This window comes from Pyrus communis, chromosome 10, assembly GCF_963583255.1.
Source record: "Pyrus communis chromosome 10, drPyrComm1.1, whole genome shotgun sequence".
Taxonomy (NCBI): domain Eukaryota; kingdom Viridiplantae; phylum Streptophyta; class Magnoliopsida; order Rosales; family Rosaceae; genus Pyrus; species Pyrus communis.
The window spans coordinates 20,969,799-20,993,540 of NC_084812.1; the positions used below are offsets into that span (position 1 = coordinate 20,969,799).

At 36.6% G+C, this 23,742-nt stretch overlaps 2 protein-coding genes across 5 annotated transcripts; both read left to right on the forward strand.

Moving 5' to 3' along the window:
* The first annotated feature begins 2,709 nt into the window (after positions 1 to 2,709).
* LOC137748473 (uncharacterized) lies at positions 2,710 to 12,381 on the forward strand. 3 transcript variants are annotated; one of them, XM_068488628.1, is made up of 14 exons: positions 2,710 to 3,335; positions 4,617 to 4,703; positions 5,377 to 5,480; positions 5,653 to 5,703; positions 6,719 to 6,890; positions 7,013 to 7,324; positions 7,629 to 7,832; positions 7,927 to 8,436; positions 8,566 to 8,775; positions 9,139 to 9,327; positions 10,085 to 10,257; positions 11,159 to 11,311; positions 11,412 to 11,493; positions 11,571 to 12,381. In XM_068488628.1, exons 1-14 carry the CDS (start codon positions 2,847 to 2,849, stop codon positions 11,958 to 11,960), a joined length of 3,126 nt encoding a protein of 1,041 aa, XP_068344729.1. In that variant the 5' UTR covers positions 2,710 to 2,846; the 3' UTR covers positions 11,961 to 12,381. The 3 variants fall into 3 exon arrangements, with proteins under 3 accessions (XP_068344729.1, XP_068344730.1, XP_068344731.1); XM_068488629.1 differs by lacking the exon at positions 9,139 to 9,327; XM_068488630.1 differs by lacking the exon at positions 5,377 to 5,480 and having other exon boundaries at positions 3,278 to 3,335.
* A 6,772-nt stretch (positions 12,382 to 19,153) lies between these two features.
* On the forward strand, positions 19,154 to 23,530 carry LOC137748643 (uncharacterized). Of its 2 annotated transcripts, none has more exons than XM_068488810.1 (5): positions 19,154 to 19,227; positions 20,306 to 20,454; positions 21,298 to 22,369; positions 22,752 to 22,918; positions 23,036 to 23,530. In XM_068488810.1, the coding sequence occupies exons 2-5, from the start codon at positions 20,396 to 20,398 to the stop codon at positions 23,139 to 23,141; spliced, it is 1,404 nt and encodes a 467-aa protein (XP_068344911.1). In that variant the 5' UTR covers positions 19,154 to 19,227; positions 20,306 to 20,395; the 3' UTR covers positions 23,142 to 23,530. The 2 variants fall into 2 exon arrangements, with proteins under 2 accessions (XP_068344911.1, XP_068344910.1); XM_068488809.1 differs by having other exon boundaries at positions 20,306 to 20,474; positions 23,036 to 23,528.
* The last annotated feature ends 212 nt before the right edge of the window (positions 23,531 to 23,742 follow it).

Here is a 23,742-nt window from a genome sequence, read left to right on the forward strand (position 1 = left end):
GAAGCCACCGGATTTGGCCAAGAAAGCTGTCGGAAAAGTTGCCTAGAAACTAGTTCGATGTCGCAGGTCTGATTAGTGACTCGAGTTGTGCAACTGGGTTGCTTTTCTAAAAATGGCTAGGTCCCCCTTCCAACAATCTGGGACCTTCTATTTATAGAAGATCCAATATACAAAAATATCCTTCATTTCCTTACCTATTTCTCCTTCGTTTTAACTCGGTTTCACAAATGGTTTTTGCCTACGCGTTCGTCGAATCGAAGTCTATCCAAAAATACTAAGAGTAACTCCAAAAGGTTAACGGACTTTTATAGCTATTTATGGAAAATCAAACTTTAACTAACAAAACCAAAAATCCAAAATTAATGAAATTAAAATAATTTGACGAAATTGCAAGGTAAAATCATTGAACAGTGAAATCCAGGGATAAGATTTCAAAAAATTAATTAATTAAATTTAATGGAAATAACAACCGTTATTTCTAGGGTTCCAAATTTTCAAACTCACCAAATTTCAAATTTATTTGGGAGAATGAAGTATGACGTCGAGTATTGTGCAAGGACTTTGAATGCGACTCGAAGGAAGCAGGCAACAAGTTGTTTTTGTCGAACAGACTGGAAAAAAATTCAAACCAACTTCGCCTAGTTTTGAACATGCGATGTGGAAGTTGAGTGAGTTTCGAACGCTGGGCCAGATGCAACAAGCACTAGACAACTTCGATTGAGTTTCGAAGGGGAAGGAAGTCGACTACAAATTTTTTGAAATTGTTCGCAAGAGGGGGAGATTAATTGTTGTCGGATCCTATTTTAGATTTAATGATGGATCATTTATGATCCAGTTTCACCTTAGATTGTTATGATTGATTTGTTTTCGACTGGTAAGATTAGATCCAACATATTATATTTTGTCCGCACGTAAGGTGCGCAAAGTGCAGTTCGCACCTTACATAAAAAAATTACATTAAATAGTAGGCATGAATAAACTATCAACCCAATAATGTGATCAAGAGTATTAATATAGAAAAGGACTATTGCATTGCAATTCCAACTGAATAGGTAATTGGAATAGGTTCTCCGCATCTTCTGCTTAGTTTTAGGTAGCCATGACACACTGTTAGGTGTCACTCATGACTTGTGAAAGCTCTGAAGATTAGAAATCACTAATCTTCATTAAAGAAAGAATTGAAAAGTAAGTTTCAATTCACAATCAAATATTAAGAGTTCTAAATAAAACTCAATGGTTTGTACACTGTGTAGGTAGAGATTAAAGTACAACAAAGTTAACAAATAAATAATTGGGTTTTTATCACAAATGGTCCCTGAAATTGACTCACAACATCAAGATGGTCATTGAAATTGAAAATTTATCAATGTAGTCCTTGAAAATATGTGTTGCAAATCAATGTGGTTCTTCCGTTACAATTCTGCCAAAAGTTCTGTTATGTGCTGATGTGACACATAAATGAGTCTCATAAAATAGTTTTTTTTAGGGTCATAAATGGTCCCTGAAATTGTTTATCAATCAATGTAGTCTTAGAAATAAATGTCTCAAATCAATGTGGTGGTGCTGTCACAATTTTGCCAAAAATTATTTATGTGCTAATGTGACCCATAAATGAATCCCACAAATCTAATTCACTTAAAAATAAATAAAAATAGGTTTAATAATTTAATAATAAATTAAAAAAAGTTGTCAACCCTGTAACCTAGTCCTGGAATCACCTCTAATCCCAACCCACACCCCACTACCTCCATGGTAGCCTTCTTTGTCTCCTCTGCAAAAAAAATAAAAAAAAATCTCAAAACGCCCATCTTTACATCTGTTGACACCCTTCACCGAATCGGGACCACCTTTAGTTACACCTTAGATTGACGACGACTTCTATGACATTCAGTTAACACTTGGGTGATCGACAGCCTCACAACCTTAAACTTAGAGAGCTTGTTGGGCGCTCCCCTAGTGATCTTGGTAACATGGAGAGCGACTAGCTTTGCCTTGAGATAATCCCATTATTCAAAAAGGTATTTTGATAACTTTTTAAATTAAATATTAAATTATTAAACTCACATAAACACATAACAAAATTTTTGAAAAAAATGTGGCGGAATGACTATATTGATTTATAACACCTCTTTTCAAGAACTACATTGATCGATTTTCAATTCTATGGACCATTTTGATGGTGTGGATCAATTTCAGGTACCAATAAAAACCCGTAAATCTTGTGGGACCCATTTATATGCCACATTAGCATATAACATAATATTTGACATAATTGAAACGGAAATACCAAATTGATTTGCGATATTTTTGTAGGGACTACATTAATCGATTTTCAATGCCAGGAATTATCTTGATAATGTGGGTCAATTTCAAAAACTGTTTGTGATAAGGATCCTAAATAATTTGATTGTTTATGACTAAAATTAATTAAAAGTTAAACGAATAAGTTTTGAATTCAACCTTAACTTATTATTGGGCTTTCGTAGCCGTCACATGAAGTTAGCATCAATGGGACTGGATCCATCAAGTCCAACAAGTTAAATGATTTAACTTGCAACTAAGCAACAAAAGGGCCCACTATTAACACCGGTGAGGCCGTCCCTCAACTCTTCGAAGGTAGAATCTCTCTCTCTCTCTTTCTCTCTCCATATATAAATATATATATACACACACACACACATGTATATATATCTCGCTATCTCTCTCTTTCTCTCCATGTCCATGCCACATCGCACCAGCACCCCACCATCACCTCCTTTACTTTCTCTCTCTCTCGGAGGCTGCTTCTCGTCACTTTGCCGGGAAAATAGCCTACGAGGATAAAAGAACAATATTAACTCCTTGCAATGGGCCGGAACTCATCGTCTCCTCCAGCTATCCTCGACGACAATGGCGGTACCGATCTCGGCTTCCACTCGATTCGCGATCGCTTTCCTTTCAAGCGGAACCCTAACCCTATCCACCAGAGAGACCGACCCAGGGGGCTCTTCACGGATCGACAACCTTTCCCTCGCCCCCCGCCGAGATCGCACCACCGCTTCTATCGCAAGGGCTTGCTCTGCCTTTTTCCCTTCAAAGGAAAGTCGGCGTTCTACGCGGTCCTCATCTTCGCGCTCTTTGTGTTCGCCGTGGCCACGATGCTGTTGCAGAGCTCCATGACCTTGGTCTTCAGGCAAGGGAGTGAGAGAGGGCGCTTGCTCAGGGAAGGCTTGAAGTTTGGGAGCACCTTGAGGTTTATGCCTGGGAGGGTTTCGAAGAGGGTCGTGGAGGGTGATGGGCTTGATCGGGCTCGAAATGAGGCGAGGATTGGTGTTCGACCGCCGAGGCTTGCTCTTGTGAGTGTTATTTTCTTGCTGCATTTGCCTGAATCTGGATTGTTTGTTATGAATTTGAAATTTGAAATTACATTTTGTAGTAATCGTGTTTATCAAAGTGTGCTTGAGGTCTTTTAATTGAGCACTTTTGGACAATAGGAGCATATCAGGGGCTGGTAAACTAGATTTTTGATTCTGGCCAATAAGGAAAGTAGAATTTTAATCTCCCTAGCATTAAAATATGTATTTTATGGTTCCGATGTACAGTTTTCTCTAATGAAATAGGAGGGATTATTTCGTTGGGTTTGGATAGGTTACGACGGAGAAAACAATTTTGTTGGAATGGGGTGGAGATTAATTGGAGCTATCAGCAGAGGCTGATGCTATCAGAATGTACTTTATGAGAGTGGTAAATGAGGTGTTTGGGTAGTAATGTTTTCATTTTGGAGAGATATTTGAATGCCACCCGTATCACTTGAATCTTTAAAAAAGCCTATGAAGGAGGGGGTGCAACATGTCCTGGCATACTAGTTTGGTTTTATTGTGTCGTGTGGAAGGACAGTTTTCGGGGACGTATTTAATTACAAATTTATGAGGTGTGGATAGCAGAAAATGCCAACTCTTTAAACTCTGAAGCAGCAGATGCCCACCAAGAATAGGCAGATCTTACAATGAAGAACTAATTTTCATTGCACGAAGTAGTCCAACTCCTCAGACCTTTTTTTTTTGGGCAGGATGACATATTGGACTGTATGTTTATGGTAAACCCTGTTTTGATAAATAGGCTAAATCTTTTGGTCTCAATAATTTGGCTGCTTGAAGCTTAGCTAGCCGGTTTATGGTAGTGTAAGGGGCTTTCAGTATTTTCTTCTAATAACTAGTAATTCTCTTCTACTAACTCACAGGACCAGTATATTTTATTGGAAAACATTCCGTTTGATTTCTGTATGTCACAATGCTGCCTCGTATTAAAGCATAGAGTGGCTAATGGTTATGTGCAAGCTTGATCTTTGTGTTCATCTCGTATGCCATTCTTCTTTGTTTAAGACATCTGGTCCTCTCTTTCTATGTTTATTGTATATGCAATTTTCTTGTGAATGTAAATATATGGTTAGAAGTATCTTGAAGCTGCCTGTCTTGTTTAAATCTTTATTTTCATATAATAATTAGAATATGGAGATGTGTACCTCAATATCATTGGCTACCATACTCACCATAATAGGCAATCTTATTTAATTCAACAAGTTTTATGCACCGAGTTGATTTTCACTTTTGGTTGTGCCTACTTTTGATACTTGTCAGATCTTGGGAAACATGAAGAAAGATCCACAATCTTTGATGTTGATTACCGTGATGAAGAATATCAAGAAACTGGGTTATGAACTTAAGGTCAGTTCTTAGTGCAAATGTGCTCGTAATTTTGTTTTTCCATCTGATGAGAAACAAAATATTTTTATTTTTTTTATTCGAGCGATAGCGTTAGTAAGTTAAATGTGAATGCAGAACAGAGAGGTCCAAACTTTGGGAACAAGCTGTTTTCTGATGATAAATAAACAACCTCTTTAATCCCTGTGCTAGAACCATGCGTATAACTTCCTTCAGTTTATCAAATTATAATTGCAAAATGGCTAAACTAAACAATATTGTAGGATTAAGATACAGCTGCCTTCCAATCCCCATGAATAAAGAAGAAAGGCTGATTTTGGAATTTCACAGGAAAATGATGCCCACAACAATGCCCCAAAGAAAATAAATTTTCATGTATTTCTTTGGTAATTGAGGACATTTTGCTAATGGATTGGGAGAACGCAAAATTTTTACGGAATTGCAGTGTGTGATGGTTGTATTTGGGTGGTGTGGATAGAACAAGATGCGAGGGTTCTTAAAGATTACAAGGGGGATAAAGTGGATCCTGTTATCTTAGTAGCATATGCTGCTCATTTGTATGGGAAAAGGAAGTAGAAGTGCAAATTAATTGTGTTACTAAATCAAGTCATTCATAGAAATAAGTACCTATGTACTCAACTGCTACTTATGCGCTCTTGCAATGCCTATGTAACAGATTTTTTCTGTAGCGAATGGTAAAGCACATAAAATGTGGGAGCAATTTAATGGCCAGATTTCCATTTTAGCTCCGGAGAGTTATGGGCTTATTGATTGGTCAATGTACGTTCGCCTCTTATTTTGCATTTGGGGTTTTTTACCCTAATTTTTGTTTTTTTATTTTTAATTGGACTGAAAGTCTTCAAAATTTGTTGATACTGAAGTAACTTCAAAATTTACCCTTACCCTTGGTTGGTTTACTTGGCAAGATATTGACACCTGTTACTTTCTACAGTTTTGGAGGTGTCATTGCTGACTCACTGGAAGCAAAAGAATCCATTTCAAGGTGGGTTTGTATGACAGTCCTTCTATGGTCCTGTAATTAACTTTAAGAGGATTTCTTTTGCATGCACTACCTACATGACCATGGATCCATTCATATCCCATCTCATAAACCCATAGTATTTTCACTGTTTGGTTGATCATATGTATAGACTGATTTGTTATTCATTTTATGGCAACCCAACTTGGGAGAAAATACAAAACATGGAAGTTGCTAAGAATGTGTCTAATATATGTTTTGTATTACCACGTGGAGTTCGGAATAGATGTTAGAAGTTGTTATAGATTTACAGAGCATATAAAAAGTTTGTACCATAATAAGTTATGTTTTTTGGGTAGCCAACAAATATTTGGTATTAGCACGCCTGTGTTTTGAAGCAATATCGCCTGATCAGGACTGAGTAACTATGACTAACTGCAGCATTGGTAGTAGCAACTTTTCAAATCCTTTCCTTTAGGGATAGACACCAATAAATAAAAGGTATATTTCAAGGAAGGAGGGAGGGGAAGAGAGAGAGGTTTGGTAAAATAATATAAACAATAGATTGGATACAAAACTTTTTGGGAAGTTGGAGTCAAGGCAAGAGGCAGTATATATTATTAAAGCTAATTGTTAAGTCCACAAACTTATGATATATTCCTTTGTTATTTTTATTTTTTGATTTTGAGGGTAAGACGTGGTTACTGCAGGTATTTAAGATGAGGCATGAGAGGCAGTAAACTTAAATCAGCCGTGGTTTTATTTATTTATTTATAAATTTAACCCATGGTCTGCTCCATTTTACTATTTTAAATTTCTTGTCTTTCTTTAATTCTTTCAGAAACAATATAAATGTTCTCATAAAGAATTTTCTACCTTCTCTTTTCTCATTCTTTTTTCTTTTATAACCGCAGCATACCATAGTTAAGTATACCAAAAGTAAAAGCATACCCAAGCTAGTACTTTCACATAATGAAATGCATGCATAAAGTTGCTTCAGTTGAACTTGCTATGATTAGTGAGATTTAGATTCATGCAGCCTTATGCAGGAGCCTTTTTGTTCAGTACCACTGATATGGATAATTCAAGAAGATACGCTTGCAAATCGGCTTCCCGTATATGAAGAAATGGGCTTGAAGAATCTTATTTCTCATTGGAAAAGTGCTTTTAGCAGAGCTAATATTGTCGTGTTTCCAGATTTCACTCTGCCGGTAGATATTGCCTTCTTTTGTTTTAAAAATATTTTGTTGCACTGTATTCCTAATTATTTTTGCAAAATGATTGTTCTGTGGTTTCTTAAAGTTTCTTATTTTTTCCTTCCATCCTGTGTCAGATGTTATATAGTGTTCTGGACACTGGAAACTTCTTTGTCATTCCGGGATCACCAGTAGATGTTTGGGCTGCAGAAAGGTACAGAAAAACCCACTCCAAGAATCAGTTGAGGAAGATAAATGGATTTAGTGAAGATGATACGCTGGTTGTAGTTGTTGGAAGTTCTTTTTTCTACGATGAGCTTTCATGGGACTATGCTGTGGCAATGCATTCTATAGGGCCACTGCTAATAAAATATGCTAGGAGGGATGATGCAGGAGAGCCGTTTAAATTTGTTTTCTTATGTGGTAATGCCTCTGATGATGCTTTCCAGGTAATTAGCCTTAATCGATGCCTCTGGATTATGCTGTTGCCCCAGTACGCATAACAATTTGAGCTTCTTGCATCTTATCTAATGTATTCAAGCGCCTCTATTTTCCCAACAAATGATTTTTCTGGCTAATGGCAACTGAAAAAAAAAAATTGCGATATGAATCTGGTTGCTGACAGAATGACAACGGTGACTGAAAATGATGTCCTTTGTATATTTCATTGTGATATCTGGTTAATCTTCTGGCGTGTTTTACTCTTGCACTGGCATTTATTCAGTCATTTTGATCCATTGATCTCTCGTGTAGGAAGTTACTTCACATCTGGGACTTCTTCATGGATCTGTACGGCATTATGGCTTGAATGGTGATGTGAACAGTGTGTTATTAATGGCTGACATTGTTCTCTACGGTTCTTCACAAGATCTGCAGGGTTTTCCGCCATTACTTATCCGTGCCATGACCTTTGGGATCCCAGTTATTGCACCTGATTTTCTTGTCTTGAAGAAATATGTGAGTTCATTCAAATTCTTTTTGTCCTGACAGTAATTTTCTTATACAAGTGAAGGTGTCTGTTTTATTGTCTTTTACATTTGTGATATTACAGGTGGTTGATGGAGTTCACATGATATTTTTCCCAAAACATAATCCTGATGCTCTAATGAGTGCTTTCTCACTTATGATTTCAAATGGGAAACTTTCTAAATTTGCTCGAACGGTTGCCTCTTCGGGAAGGCTGCTTGCTACGAACTTGCTGGCATCAGAATGCATAACCGGTTATGCAAGGCTTTTGGAGAATGTGCTAAATTTTCCATCAGATGCTCTGCTGCCAGGGCCAATCTCTCAGCTTCAACAGGGTACATGGGAGTGGAATTTGTTAGGGAATGAAATAGATTACAGAACAGGAAATGTTATGAACATTGATGAACAGTCATCCTGGAAAAACACTAGTGTTGTTAATGCCCTAGAAGAAGACTTGTTGGGTTTTGGTTACTCACCAAACATCTCTGAAAATGTAACTTGGGATTCGGCATTAGATATTCCAACTCAATTGGATTGGGATCTCTTCAAGGAAATTGTAAGCTCTGAAGAATATGAGACATTAGAAATGGAGGAGGTATGTCATTTCCTGAAACTACAGAACTTGTGTGTCTCTAGGTCAATTTCGACTCTTCTTTTCCCTCCCATTTTATGTTAATATAGTCATTCTCGAAAGACATCTGAAACAGGACATTCTTTCTTGTAGCTATCAGAAAGAATGGAGAAAGATCCTGGTTTATGGGATGACATATATCGTAATGCCCGAAAAGCTGAAAAGCTTAGATTTGAAGCAAATGAGAGGGATGAGGGTGAACTTGAGAGGACAGGCCAGACAGTATGCATTTATGAGATATACAGTGGGTCTGGGACCTGGCCGTTCTTGCACCATGGCTCTCTGTACCGTGGATTAAGCCTTGTGAGTTCCTTTTTTATTCTTTCTGCTTTTTTTTTTATTTTTTTTATTTTTTTTATTTTTTTTATTTTTTTTATTTTTTTAAATGCTGTATGTTTTTTAATACCTTCAAGATTCATTATTTTCACTATTCTCGTGGTTAAACTTATCATCTTTTCTAATATCCTATGCTGTATTAAGATGCATTTCTTGTAAGGACAACGATGAAAGCTTTAAACTTGCGTTTACTGTATGCTTTCATTTAATTAACAGCTAGAAACTTTGTTTTAATCCAAAAGCTCCAGTTCTTTTTGAAGTTTCAAAATAATGCTTACATCTGAACAGTTGCCTAATGTTTTTTAAATTATCCTACAATGTATGTGGTAGTCAAAAAGAACACAGAGGTCAACATCAGATGATGTGGATGCTGTTGACCGGCTTCCCGTATTGAATGAAACTTACTATCGCAATATTCTCTGTGAGATTGGTGGAATGTTTGCTATTGCAAACAAGGTGGATAGCGTTCATAAGCGACCTTGGATTGGGTTTCAATCTTGGCGTGCTGCTGGTAGTAAGGTATTTCTTATTTTTGGTAATTTTATTCAGAAGCATTTGTCTAATCTCATTTAAGTTCCACAATCAATCTTGTCCAGTGGTCCAAACTGTATATTTAATCGGTTTCTGTTTAATTATTGTCGCTGCAAAAAAATAAAAAAAAATAAATAAACAAAGTATAGTCATGTAATTGCCATCCTTGTCGTCCAAGCAAATAGATGAACACAAGATTCTGAATAAATATAGAATAATCGGGATCATAAATAGCTATATAACATTTTATGACATATTTTGCATGGATGACTCATGTTTGCCTACAAACATACATTCCTATATAGACACACAAAACTCTAGATTCCTTTGAATGGTTTTGGTGACAGATAAATTGAACAGAAGTATAGTTACAAGGACACATATATGGTACAAGTATTGAAACTTGTACATAATGATTGACGTATGAATTTATGTAGGGGTGTGTGTGTATAATCTATACTCTGTATACATATAATATTGTTCTTTAGGGCACGTTTTGATACATGGGATTTGTTTGGGTTGGGTTGGTTCTATTTACGCCCCTCATTTTAAATGGTACAAAATAAGCCTGCATAAGGGTCCCAGCTTATCAGTTGTTTATTAACCCCATGTCTGGTCCAAGCTGATATTGGTGTTGAATAACCCATATCAGTCCTAGTCCAGTCAATCAAACACCTCATAAGTGCATGTAGGCATGCATTGTTCTTTAGTTTGCCATCATATTCATCATTGTTTTTCAAAGCAGGTTGCTTTGTCCAAGAAAGCTGAAAGGGTTTTGGAAGAAGCAATACAAGACAACACAAAAGGTGATGTGATATACTTTTGGGGACGCTTGAACATGAATGGTGGAGTGACAGGAAGTAAAGATGCACTCACGTTTTGGTCTGCATGCGACATCTTAAATGAGGGACGCTGCAGGTACTTGTATGGAATATTAGTTGAAAATTTGGTGAATGAGAGATATAACTGTGATTGTTATCAAGGGTTTGGGAATCTAATAAGTGATGCCATGCTCCACAGAGATACCTCCTTGAATGAGGAATTCTTTGGTGAGGCAGCTGTATGCAACCACTCTCTCACAGTGGGTGGGACAGTGGCCGCATAGGGCTGTCCGGTACAAAAATTTGTTCTTATCATTAAAACTCAAAGTTTTCAAGCCTTTTTCATTAGTTTTCCTTTTAAACAATGGATGTTGGTATTATGAGAGTGAGGTTCCCTATTGTCATCCAATGCCAATGGTACACTTAGAGCCAAAATCCATGGAATAATGAGTCCAGTTGTGTTACTCTATACAGTAAATTTTGGGTATACAGTACACTAAACCCAACCACAACTTACCTTTGATGTTAGCTCAGTGGGTCTGGCTGAGGCACATTGGTTTCTCCCGTGTGGTCTTAAGCTCTAAAACCCCAAGATACCAATCTAGCAATTGCTAGTGTGTCCTGCCCTTAGAAATTGTCAGGTTCGGCGGTGGACCTCAGTTTGGAAGCTGTGTGAACAAAGCTGACAGGAATCATGGATTACAAAAGTTAATTTTCTTGATGTGCCAACTACTCTCTAATATTGTCAAGCACAAAAATAGAAATACGAAGGTGTAGAGATTTTGTTTTTCATGAACCCAAATGATGGGGGCATTGTCAATCTCAAAATGTGTGCATGGCTGCATGTGGAAAACGTTAATTCATATAGATATTCACACAGATTTATGAGGCATTTAGGTTTCTTATATCCATAAAGCAAATGCCAATGAGTTCATTAATTCATCAAGATAGAGTATGATTTTTTTTTTTTTTTTTTTTTTTACTTGAAATGAATGCAGAAACGTTTTTGAAGATGCATTTCGTTGGATGTATAACTTGCCCTCAAATACAGAAGCTCTCCCTCCCATGCCAGAAGATGGTGGTCACTGGTCTGCCTTGCATAGTTGGGTGATGCCAACTCGTTCCTTCGTTGAGTTTGTCATGTTTTCTCGGTAATTTAATCACAACATTTTCTGCTTTTCTGTTACAGCTCCTGAGACAAAGGAACTTGCGGATGATTAATATAACTGAAATTTTGTATTTAAACTACAGGATGTTTGTTGATTCTCTGGATGCCTTACACGCCAATTCTGGCAATAGAAGTATTTGTTTGTTGGGTTCTTCAGAACTTGAGGTATGTTATTTAGATCACGTTTTCTGGTCTCACATGGAGTTTAACATTCGTTACTTACATTTTTTAAATATCAACAGAAAAAGCATTGTTACTGTCGGGTATTAGAAGTCCTTGTGAATGTCTGGGCTTATCATAGTGGACGAAAGATGGTTTTTATAGATCCAATTTCTGGTGCACTGGAAGAGCAGCACCCAGTTGAGCTACGGAAAGGATTTATGTGGGCTAAGTATTTTGATAGTACATTGCTAAAGAGTATGGATGAAGATTTAGCAGAAGCTGCAGATGACGGTGATCATCCAAGGGAGATGTGGTTGTGGCCACTCACCGGGGAAGTGCATTGGCAAGGAATTTATGAGAGGGAGAGGGAAGAGAGATATAGACTAAAGATGGACAAGAAAAGGAAAACAAAAGAAAAGTTATTTGAAAGAATGAGGCATGGATACAGACAGAAGTCACTTGGAGGATAGAAAGGTTATACTTGTAGTTGAAATGGTCTAGTTTCCGTCACACTCGAATTGTGATACATCTACTGAACACGCTATTTCTCAACTGTGGAGTGCGAAAAGGACTCTCGACGATTGAGGATAAGATTTATTCTTTCTAACAGCGACAGCATGGTCTGGAAAGACGGATTTTGTAGGTATTTTTCTCCGACAGGATATAGATATTAAAAGTGGATGGAAGACGGTAGCTTTTCCAGCGATGGCAGCTCACTTAGCATGTGGGGCATTTACCGTCGCATTTGAAGTGGCAGAGAGATGTCAGGTTTTTGAGCAGTACACACAACATTCGTTGAAATTCTTTTTCACAAATTGACAGCATCATGTATTCTTTTGGCAGTGCTGATAGGAAATTTTGATTAAAATAAAAAGCAGTTGTTGGCAGTTTCTTGTTTTGATTTTTGTCACACTGAATCGACCAGCGATTTTATTGTTCGTGTTGGGAAAGATTCGACAAGATTAACTACTTGTGTTGGCCCAACCGACTATGTTGGTCCCATCCCTATTACACATTGTGTTGTACATAGCGATGGAATGAATGGAAAACTGCAGAAATGTTATAGGGTAAGAGCATCTCAATCATTCTTTGTGTTTTATAGATGTGTTTAGGACTTTCTCACCGGTGTGTGAGTGCTCCTAATTCCGTCAACCCGCTCAGTCGCCGGCCCTAGTAGTGACCAGGGTAGGTGGCATCCCTTTTTCTTCTTCTTTTGTCTCTCTTCCCTTATCTGTGCGACTGGCTTTCTCCATGTATTTCGACCCGTTTTTCTTGGTAATCCACCCCTTATGGCCTCCGATCTTACCTTGCATCGGCCTCAATTAGAAAGTCCCACTTCGAATCTTCTTTTTCTTCTTCTCCCTCAAGTATTTCCACCTCCATGACTCTAATCCAGCCATCTTCTGACTTTTCTATTTGCTTCTGTCCTCCATCGTTCTCACACATGTCCGATTCTACAACCATATCTTTCGCCCGCATTTCGCAGCTTTCTCGGAAGGTGTGTTGAGCTTCAGCTTGGGTGTACGCACCACCACCTTCCAGTTGTATGTCGTTTTCGGCTTTGTTGTTGGGGGAAAGTTCTTTCCCACTAGCTTCTTCCTTTGGTGGCTGCAGTTTTGATTTGTGTGGTGCTTGGTGGAGGAAGATGGAGCCTTCATCTTTTCTGATTATGGGGCTGTGTTTGGTGCGTTCTAGGGCATGGAATGCTGGCTTGTGGTCGACGGCAGGTACTTTGACGGCGGCGAAGGAAGCTAGTCTTTTAGGGATTTTTTGCTTTTGTGTTTTCTGTTTTGGGCTCTTCCCTCGGGTTGGGTTTTCGTTTAGTGTTGGGCGTTCACTTTTTGTTTTGTGTTTAAAGTGTATTTGGGCCCCCTTGTATGTACTTATACTCTCTTAGTAATAAAAATTACTTTTGACAATATATATATATATATATATATATATATATATATATATATATATATATATATATATCAAAAATGGTTTTTTGGAAGCTCTTTAAGAAAATTTACTTCAACCAGGGGTTTAGGGAACTGTTATTAGCACTTCATATCCATCCCTGAATCCGAATCTGAACCGAATAATATATATAATATATAGTAGAATAGGGAACTGTTATTAGCATTTCAAAAATCTCATTCTGCACTCTCATAAATGCATTTTTCTTTCTAATTATAGAAAGTTTGGAATGCCAAATGAGATTTTTGGAGTGCTAATAACAATTTCCATAATATATATATAAATATTATATTTATATTTGAGTGAACCTATACTACTATTACCATATTCATTAATCACCGCATAAATATTTAGTATATAATATAATAGTATTCGCTGAACCCTATACTATGTTCATTATGCACCAAATATCATGCTTATGGGAGATATCAACAACCAACATTAACACTATTTTATTCAATACTCCTATTTTTATACTTGCCAAAATTCAATCATTGTTATGTTTTTTATTATTGGACGTGGCTTGTCACATCCCGGCCCAGACCCCCACCACATTCCGAGCTCGACTCCATCTCTGCACGATATTGTCCGCTTTGGGCCCCTACCACACCCTCACGGTTTTGTTTTTGGAAACTCACACGAGAACTTCCTAATGGGTCACCCATCCTGGGAATGCTCTCGCCCAAACTCGTTTAACTTCGGAGTTCCTACAGAACCCGAAGCCAGTGAGCTCCCAAAAGGCCTCGTGCTAGGTAAAGATGAGAATATACATATAAGGCTTACCAGATCCACTCCCCTGGGCGATGTGGGATGTTACAATCCACCCCCCTTAGGGCCCTGACGTCCTCGTCAGCACACATTCAGCCAGGGATTGGCTCTGATACCAAATTGTCACATCTCGGCTTGGACCCCTACCACATCCCGGACTCAACTCTATTGTAGCACGATATTGTCCGCTTTGGGCCCCTATTACACTCTCACGGTTTTGTTTCTGGGAACTCACATAAGAACTTCCCAATGGGTTACCCATCCTGGGAATGCTTTCGCCCGAATTCACTTAACTTCGGAGTTCCTATGGAACCCGAAGCCAGTAAGCTTCCAAAAGACCTCGTACTAGGTAGATATGAGAATATACATATAAGGCTTACATGATCCACTCCCTTGGGCGATGTGGGATGTTACATGGCTATTTAATGACGAAATTAATATCTACTAAATTATTGTGCGTCAATTGGATCAAAATAAATTTTTGTTTTTGACGAAGATGGATATAACCGTTAACCGATGGGATATGCATTACCAAGTGAGTATGGTTATGGATAATCCCCGATGATTAATTTGTGGTTATGAATATGATTAATTTTCATGGTTATGGGGATGGATATAACATTTCCGTCTCCAAACTGAATCGTTGCCATCCTTATGTACCGTCTTATGTTCAAAGGTACACTGATAAATCTTTCGGCTAGACCTTTCTTTCTTTTTCACCGTCTTAGGAGGTAAATAGGGATAATGATTGGAATACATATGACATTATCTGTACTTACGGGTGTAGGGAGTAAGCTAACCTCACAATAGTTATAATAATTTAGTTCAAATTTGTCTTTTTGAGAAAATCTAATCTAAGACTTTTCACTTACAAGTGGGAGCATGATTGGAGTTGATTATTATTTTTTAAATCCTCCACAAATTTTAGCTAAGAGCTCTCATTAAGATCATCTCCAAACGAGATGTCAAAAATGCCACATAGACATATAACAATAACAAATGACGTATCGTTTACTCTAATCGAGATGTTAAAGCTAACATGGAAAAGAAGGCTAAGCTGACATGGACAAAGAGATGTCAAATTTGAAGCTGCCTTCAAATATGGTTTTTGCTATTTCCACAGGCATTCCACTTGCCTTACCTTAAATGCTAGTATATTTAAGTATTATTTAACTATTTTTAAACAAAAAACAACCCAACTTTTATTATTATTATTATTATTTTTAAATAAAGCAATAAATTTTGGCCTATCAGTTGGAAGGAAAATATTGACAATATGTCAAATTATCAAGTCAGCCATTAGATTGAAATTTGATGTTTTGAATTTGACGTCTCATTTGGAGATGCTCTAACCCATACTCGAGCCACTAAAGGAGGCCTACGACTTTATGGTGGCTGGGACTATTCAATCAATGGGTCTTGAAATTGTTTGCAATTTGAACTGTTCTATATTTTAAACACTTTTTAATAAAAATGTTCTTTAAGATTGATATAACTCCTCACTTTAGTCTCTGAGATTTAAAATCGATATAAGTAGTCCATAAGATTATCCACGCCAATAATTTTGGTCATTTTGTGAAAAACTCCATTAATTTGAGGGTATTTTTATCAAATCAATTCCTTCACTTGAGCAAAAGGTTTCTTCAATTTAAGAGATATTTTTCATAGAATGACCAAATGATTGATGGTGGACAGTCTGATGGACCAAAATGAGGAGTTATGACAAGAGAAATTTTATTTGAACCCATATAACCTCTTTCTACACTTAACTTACTCTTTACGCCCATATTATTATTTTTTAATTAAAGAATTAATACCTCTTTAAACCAAAATTTATTAAACTACCATTCCAAACCTAATTTAAAATTGCCTAGGCAAAATAGCCTAATGGATAACTTCTTCTCTCCCGTTTTGGTGAGAAAACTTCTCTCTCTTTGAGAGTTCTTCTACCATTTGTGCGAGTTTAATTTCAGAATCTGGTCTCCTTTTTGTTGTTGGGGACTGCAAGGTGCTAGGGTTTTCTTGTTTTGGGCTCTTTTTTGTGTGCTTTTGAGGCCCAATTTTTTGTTATGTACTTAAGTTGTGTTTGGATCTCTGTGTAACTTTACTTAGCCTTTGCACTAGAATAATATTTCCAGTTTACCAAAAAAAAAAAAAAAACAAAACGTAATTTAAAATTTTAATTTTTTTTTTGTTGCCCAAAACAAAATTTAAAGTTATCTTTATACCATTTTCTTTCTCTCTCTACCAAACCAAAATTCATGCTCTCTCAACCAAACCATTTACTTGGGTTGCTATCAACACCAGCACAATAATAACGCATCACCTTCTCTACACAGACCAGCTTTTTTCTCTGCAAATTTATGTAATTCTAATGAGGTAATCTACCTTCTGCATTCTAATTGCCCCAACCAATTTTCATCTTAATTAGTTTTGGTCAGTATTTGATTTCATTACATAAGTGGTTGTTGAATAAGCAGTTACAAACTATTATATCTTCTCAAAGACTCAAGATTGTGACTGTTTAGAGCTAATAACTAAATGGACACAGTTGGTCCGAACTCTTGGAATTAATCACTAACTAGCATATGGGCACACATAAAGTGTGTGAATTTTTTTTTTTTTATTTTTTTTTTTGAAATAGAAGGAGAGAGGAAGACAGTGATAGAGAATGTGGGAGTGAGAATTTTTTTTTTAATAGAGATATGTTAGGATTACATGTAGGTGAGGCTTTGGAAAAAAAAAAAAAAACTAATGAAAAGGGCTTGAAAACTTTGAGTTTTAACGCTAAGAAAAATAAAGGGTAAAGTGAATAGTACCAACCAGATTTGACTTTTTAGTGTAAAAATGTGGTTTTTCGTTAAAGTGAACAGTATAGCGAGTTTTTTTGTTAAAACTCCCAAAAAAAAAAGCAAATTTTGGTTGTGTGAAATTACATTTCTGCTCCACATTTCTTAATTAGAGGGTTAAACTGGTAACTTCATAGGATTTTGGTTAACAATGAGTGTTTTATTATTTAGTAGAGATAATTCTGTACTTGAAACAAACACACCAATAGTTACACTCAATATTGAAACAAACACGACATTCATAGAGATGTGCTTTAGAAAATCCCACAAACAACAACAAAGTCGTAATTTTTTTGCTTACGACTGTTGTAGAAAGTTCAAACTACACCGGGATTGACGAAAAAAAATTGAAACCCAAATACTCATATTCTAAAATTTAAAAAAAAAATCGAAATCAAATGAACAAAAAATTTCCATAAATCGATTCACACTTTTGTTAGAGGATTCAAAAGTTCAAAATTAGTATCCAACTATAAAAAAAAAAACTTGTTTTTCTCTATAAAAGTTATTAGGGTTTCAGTTAGAATGAACGTATGATAAACAAGGAGTCATGGTAACGTTTAATTATAATGGGTGAGTTTATCGATATATTATTATTAATTCATTTGGTACTTGATGATAATTATGCACTAGGGTAAAAAAGACAATTAACATCTGACATTTAAGTTGAGTGTAGAAATATGTTACATAGGTTTAAATAAAATTTTCCTTATGACAATCTCATGGACAATTGTGACTAAAAAAAAATACTTTAAATATAAATTTCATTTATTTGGTAAGGGCTTATTGGTCATTAGACAAAGGGATACAAAAGTAATTGACAAGGTTATTCTCTTCCTCTACCCTACCAAAGTCTAACCCAAATTTGCACTCATGGACGTTTGTAGAACGACCCGAATTGAGTATTTATGATTTTGCCAATTACCACCCTTCTAACTTACACTATATTTGGATAAAAAAAATAAACTTAAAATTTAGATAAAAATAAGGATTTATAAATCGATATATACTAATTTCCTTGTTTAGATTCATAAGCATAGATGTCACATCCCGACCCGAGGGGGACCACTTCCCGGGCCCGCTCCACCACCGTAGCACGATATTGTCCGCTTTGGGTCCCGACCACGCCCTCACGGTTTTGTTTTTGGGAACTCACACGAGAACTTCCCGATGGGTCACCCATCCTGGGAATGCTCTCGCGCGCTACTCGCTTAACTTCGGAGTTCCTACGGAACCCAAAGCCAGTGAGCTCCCAAAAGGCCTCGTGCTAGGTAGGGATGTGAATAATTTGGTATCAGAGCCAGGTTTCGATCCTGGGACCTGTGGGTATTGTTCGCTTTGGGCTTACCATTCCCTCACGGTTTTTGTTTTTGGGAACTCACGAGCAACTTCCCAGTGGGTCACCCATCATGGGATTGCTCTAGCCCCTTTCTCGCTTAACTTCGAAGTTCCTACAGAACCCGAAGCCAGTGAGCTCCCAAAAGGCCTCGTAGCGCACTCTGGTACTTAGACACTTTTAGATTCAAATTTATTCACTTTTTATACACTATCACATTTTATGGCTTCGTCACCTTCCAGGTGTTGGCCAGCACAGCTCGATTCAGGGTCCAAGTGGACTTTCTGGGTCGGGGTGTGTCAATAGAAATTTAGAATTTTAGCGTAAAAAAAAAAAAAACTTGGACTTTGGAACCTCCAATTCCCAAGTTTAAATTCTAGTTAAATATATGTCATTTTCTAAATGCTATGATTGAAGTTTAAAAATAAAAAAATTTCATATTCAATTTCATTTTTTTTTAGGTTAACCAAACAAGATAATTCATAAATTTTAAAAAATAAAATTCTGTCATTTCAATTTTCGTCATTTTAAAATTCCTTAATAATCTTAAATTTCTTTATCCAAACCTAATGTTTTACACATCTCCCGCCCCCTTACACACCCTCGCCAATTGCATAAAAAAAAGAAAAAAAGAAAGAAAAAAAGAAATAAAAAACACCCTCGCCAATTTACAATGTTGCCACTCAACAACAGTGGCATTGTCTTGCCTTTTATATGTTTTGACTTTTGGCTGCTGCTTTTATCTCTGTCATCTCTCACTCTGTAAGTAGTGTAGTAGTAGGGTTTTGGAAAAACCCCAAAACGTAATCGTCCCCATCTCTTCAGGTGATTCTCTCTCTCTCTCTCTCTCTCTCTCTCTCTTTCTCTCTTTCTGCTCTTCTCTCTCCCCATTATTTATGCTTTATTCTGACTGTCATTTCCAGATTTTTTTTTTTAAATTTAATTGTTGGAATTTAGGCATAATGAAGTGCATGGCAGCTGTAAGTTGTTGAGTTGTGTAAAATTCATGTTTTGATTGTTGGGTTTTGTTGATATAGATGTTTTCCCATGTGGGTTGTTCTTGGATTTTGTTTCTGTCGCTGTCTCTTGATTTTTGATTCTTGTCTTTTGTACGCATATATACAGATACACACAACACACTTCTAGTGTATGCTTTTCACACTCAATTTCTTCACTTAGTTACTCAAAGCTCACCGTATTTACTCGCAGCGGCCGGTTGATCGAAGAAAAGATTTCTTGGGCTTCTTTTTGATTTCCCCATTTTACCTCTGCTGGCTGTCTATTCTTCTGAACTTCAGATGAAATGAAAGAAATTTGGATTTGAAATTTGAAAAGAGAAACTTACACTTGTATTGAAATTTCTTTATGATCTTGTTTTGAATACCGATATTTTGATACCAAATTGCAAAGAAATCATGATTCCCAGAAGTGTTGGGTCAGCTTTTGGTGTCGTTGTGCTTGGTTTTTGTTGTTCATGTACAAAAGAAATTTCGCCATCAATTTTTCACTTCTTCTCCCTGTAAGCTGTATTGAATACGATAAAGGTGGTATAAATTTTTACATATTTTTTCCTTTTTTTCTCATGACTTAATTAAGCTTCCATTCTTGACTGATAAGCTTGTGGATTTTGATAATAATAGTACAGTCAGGATCATTTTTTTTTCCAAGTGGAAAGTAAGACTCATGACTCATGACGGTTACGGATGCTTATATATGTCTTCATTTTGGTTCTCCGTTAAAGTTCAGGATTGGCTTCACTGGCCTTTCCTTACTATTTGATCTGTTTTATATCACATTGTTTCTTTTCTTTTCAAAAATTCTTTTGTTTCAGTTCTTAGTATCTGTTTATTAGGATTTTATATAAGTACCTTTTCTATATCTCATAAATATTACGTATGTGCAGGCTTGAATTTCAGAAGGTGTTGAGCTTTGAGTGTAATGCATTCTATAAAGGGTGGTTGGGTTGGGCAGACATTCGCCCTAGCTAAAAATAATGAATCTGAAGGAAGGAGGTCCAGAATTCGGCGTTCAAAGGAAGAGAGGAAGGCAATGGTTGAATCCTTTATAAAAAAGTAATAACATCATTGTTTCATTGTTTATATTTTCTACTATTGTAACTTATGAGAAGAAGAAAAGAGAAATCACTAATCTTCTAAACAATGTAGTTCTGATGAAATCTACTAGGATTACGGGCACTAATCTTCTCCTTACTCTTTACTCAGGGTACTTGAATATAAATATAGGATACTTTGTACATCTGTATACTATTAAGGTGTGGGCCGATTTTTAGTTCCCTGTTTCTATCTTCTGGATAAGCTTTGTCAAAATCTTAATTAAGCTATGATTGTAGTTATTTATACATTGATCAAGAATCATGTAACTATTGTGAGTACATAAACGGATATACAAAATATATATAACCGTTTATATCCACTTATAGATTTTGACTAAATTTGAAGATTAATGCATTCTTGGATTCGTTGCCAGCCAAATTGATTGACATATGATTCTGAGTTTTTTTTTCACTCACCCGAGAATACTAGAAAATTTATTCTGTGGAAGCACTCTTTTACGAACATTTTACTTTTATTTTCTATATGTTTAGTTCACTTAAATGGAGAAACTTATAGTAAAGGATCTTCCTGTTTTGTAAGAATAAAACATATACTTGTGTTGAACTTGTGATAATGTTTAGTTGGACCAACTTTTGATAGGCATATGCAGGAGTATTCTTTCCTGTTAGAAGTTGATGGGAGCATTTGGATATGGTAGTGATATTGTGTGTTTTCTTGCAATTGACTTCCACATCCGTCTTACTTTACTGAATTTCTAGTTTCCATTTGTGAAATTCTTAAAAGCATGCAAGTTCAGCCTTTTTAATAATCTTGCTTACAGGTATCAGAAAATAAACAATGGGAGTTTTCCTTCACTTAATCTGACCCACAAAGAAGTTGGTGGGTCTTTCTACACTGTACGAGAAATTGTTCGAGATATAATTCAGGAAAATAGAGTGCTTGGTCCTGCTAAGTTTACTGTAGAGGAGCAGCAGACCATTGATCAGTTCTGGGAACACAATCCATTGGGTACCATTGCTGCAGAACCACAAAATTCTTTGTCAATATCATCAAATGAATTGCTGTTCGTCGCCAATCAAAATCAGGGTGCAATTGAACAACTTGTTTTCGCTTCCGATGGGCATTTAGTTGCACCTGAACATCAGATGTTTGAGAATGGACGAATCATCAATAGTACTCAAATAGAAGTGAATGACAAAGAATTTAATGAACCCAAAAGTACAGAGTTACAAGCAAATGGACCTGTGGAAATAGAGAAGCATGTTGCTGTTGAATCTATAGATTCGAATGGGCATTGTATTGGGCCTGAATATCAGAGTTTTGGCAATGGACTAATCAATGGTAGCCAGATGGATAGGAAAGATAAAGAAAGGGAGGAACGAACATGTACAGAACCACAGACAGTTGAACCTTTGGAAGCAGAGAAGAATGCTGAAGATGTTCGGGCAACATCCAAGTCTAATGTGAATCCTTTAACAGCAGATGTGATAGTGGAGACATTCCCATTGAAGCCGGTAAATGCGACACCGGGCTTGGATGGAAGGTTACAAGAAGTAACGGATTTGACTAAGTCTTCTGAGGACAAGGGAAGTAGAGGGTTGGAGTTAGCTGGTGTTGATAGTTCGCAAGTGGATGGATTATATTCCATGAAGAGCATGGATGACAATGTAGCGATGAATCTTTCAAGTCCATTGGTTGAAAACAAATCCAGCCCAGTGGATGAAGCACTAGGAAATGCCATAGATCCATCAGTTGAAAGCTCAAATTACTCAACCTTTAATGAAGGTATTGTGCATGAAACAGGAAGCACAGACCTTAATGTCAAATCACCTCATAAAGATGTTCCAACCTCTGAGATCTCCGACCAAAACCAGCTAACCGCAGGAACTAAGGTAGTACCAAATTGGAATGTTGTGTGTAGATTTTTCTCCATTTTCTCCTAATTACCCATCATACTTTAAAACTGAAGTGTCAATATTGCCATGTATTTGCATTTTCACAATTCATGATTAAAATGTGTGCTCAGTTTTCATATTGTGATATTATCTTCTTCAAGTATGGATGTTATTATTGTTGGTTGGAAATGCTTTAACATTGTCTCGTAGATTGATAGTGATAGTAAAGATTTGATTACCCATACCATTGAGTGAAAATGCTTTTTTTTTCTTAACAATGTTGGGAAGATAGCTATACCTATTATTGTTCAAAACATGTCAGAGTGGAAATTTCAGATTTATTGACTTATAAACTTCAACTGTTGGTACATATTTACAGGCTGACAAAGCTCCAGATAGCTTACATACAAAGATTTCCAACAGTACCAGTGGTAGTAGCGAGCAGTCGAAAACCAAAGAGGTGGTTGTGATTGAAGATGAAGTTGATGTCCAGACCAGCGGTAGCTTGAAGAAAGGAAGCAAACCAACTTTGGACAGAATTAATCTGTAAGGATATGTTGTAACAGTTCAGTGTTTTCTTTTTTACTTGTGAAAATGCAAATACATGGCAGTATTGACATTTCAGGATCATTAATTTTTCTCGTCAATTGTTTCTTTGGGCAGTGAATCATGGGAAGGTGAATCCAAAAAGACCAGACCAGAAGGTAACCCACTTTGGGATGTATTTAAAGCGTTTTTGGATGCCTTTGTGAAATTCTGGACTGAATGAACTTAAGAGTATAGTCTCAAACCTTGCAATTGCTGAGTGAGCAGAGTTCTGTACCTGTACCCTGTACCCTGTCAGAGTCATTTGTGATTTCACTTGGGTGATCCTTATTTAATTGTGTGGTCTTTCACTAGATTATCCCTTTCTCTTGGCCCATACTTAACATGGCTCATACGTTGCTTCATCTTTTCATCGACGATCTAGATTTCTTGGTTATCATCTCTAGTACATTACTCATCACCTTTACTGTTTGCGAAATTTTCAAACTTTTCTGTGGCATCCATGTTTTAGAGTGACATTGCTGATTAAGATGGGTTGTGCGATCATTGCTCGTAGACGTCAATATAAAGGTAGTTCAGGTCACTTTCAGAGTTGGTGCCTTGTTTGACAAATGATTGGAAAATGACTTGTTATTTTCAAAGATATCGTTGTCGTCGTGAAATAGCGGGATGGTCTTTCGCACATTTGCACTCTAGTAATAGTTATGAGTTATTATTGTGACATTTGAGGGATTCACATTCTCTTGTAAATACTTGTGATCCGATTCTAAGTACCATTTTTGGCGAATTTACAGCTGGCTACATTTCATTTTAACGACGAAATT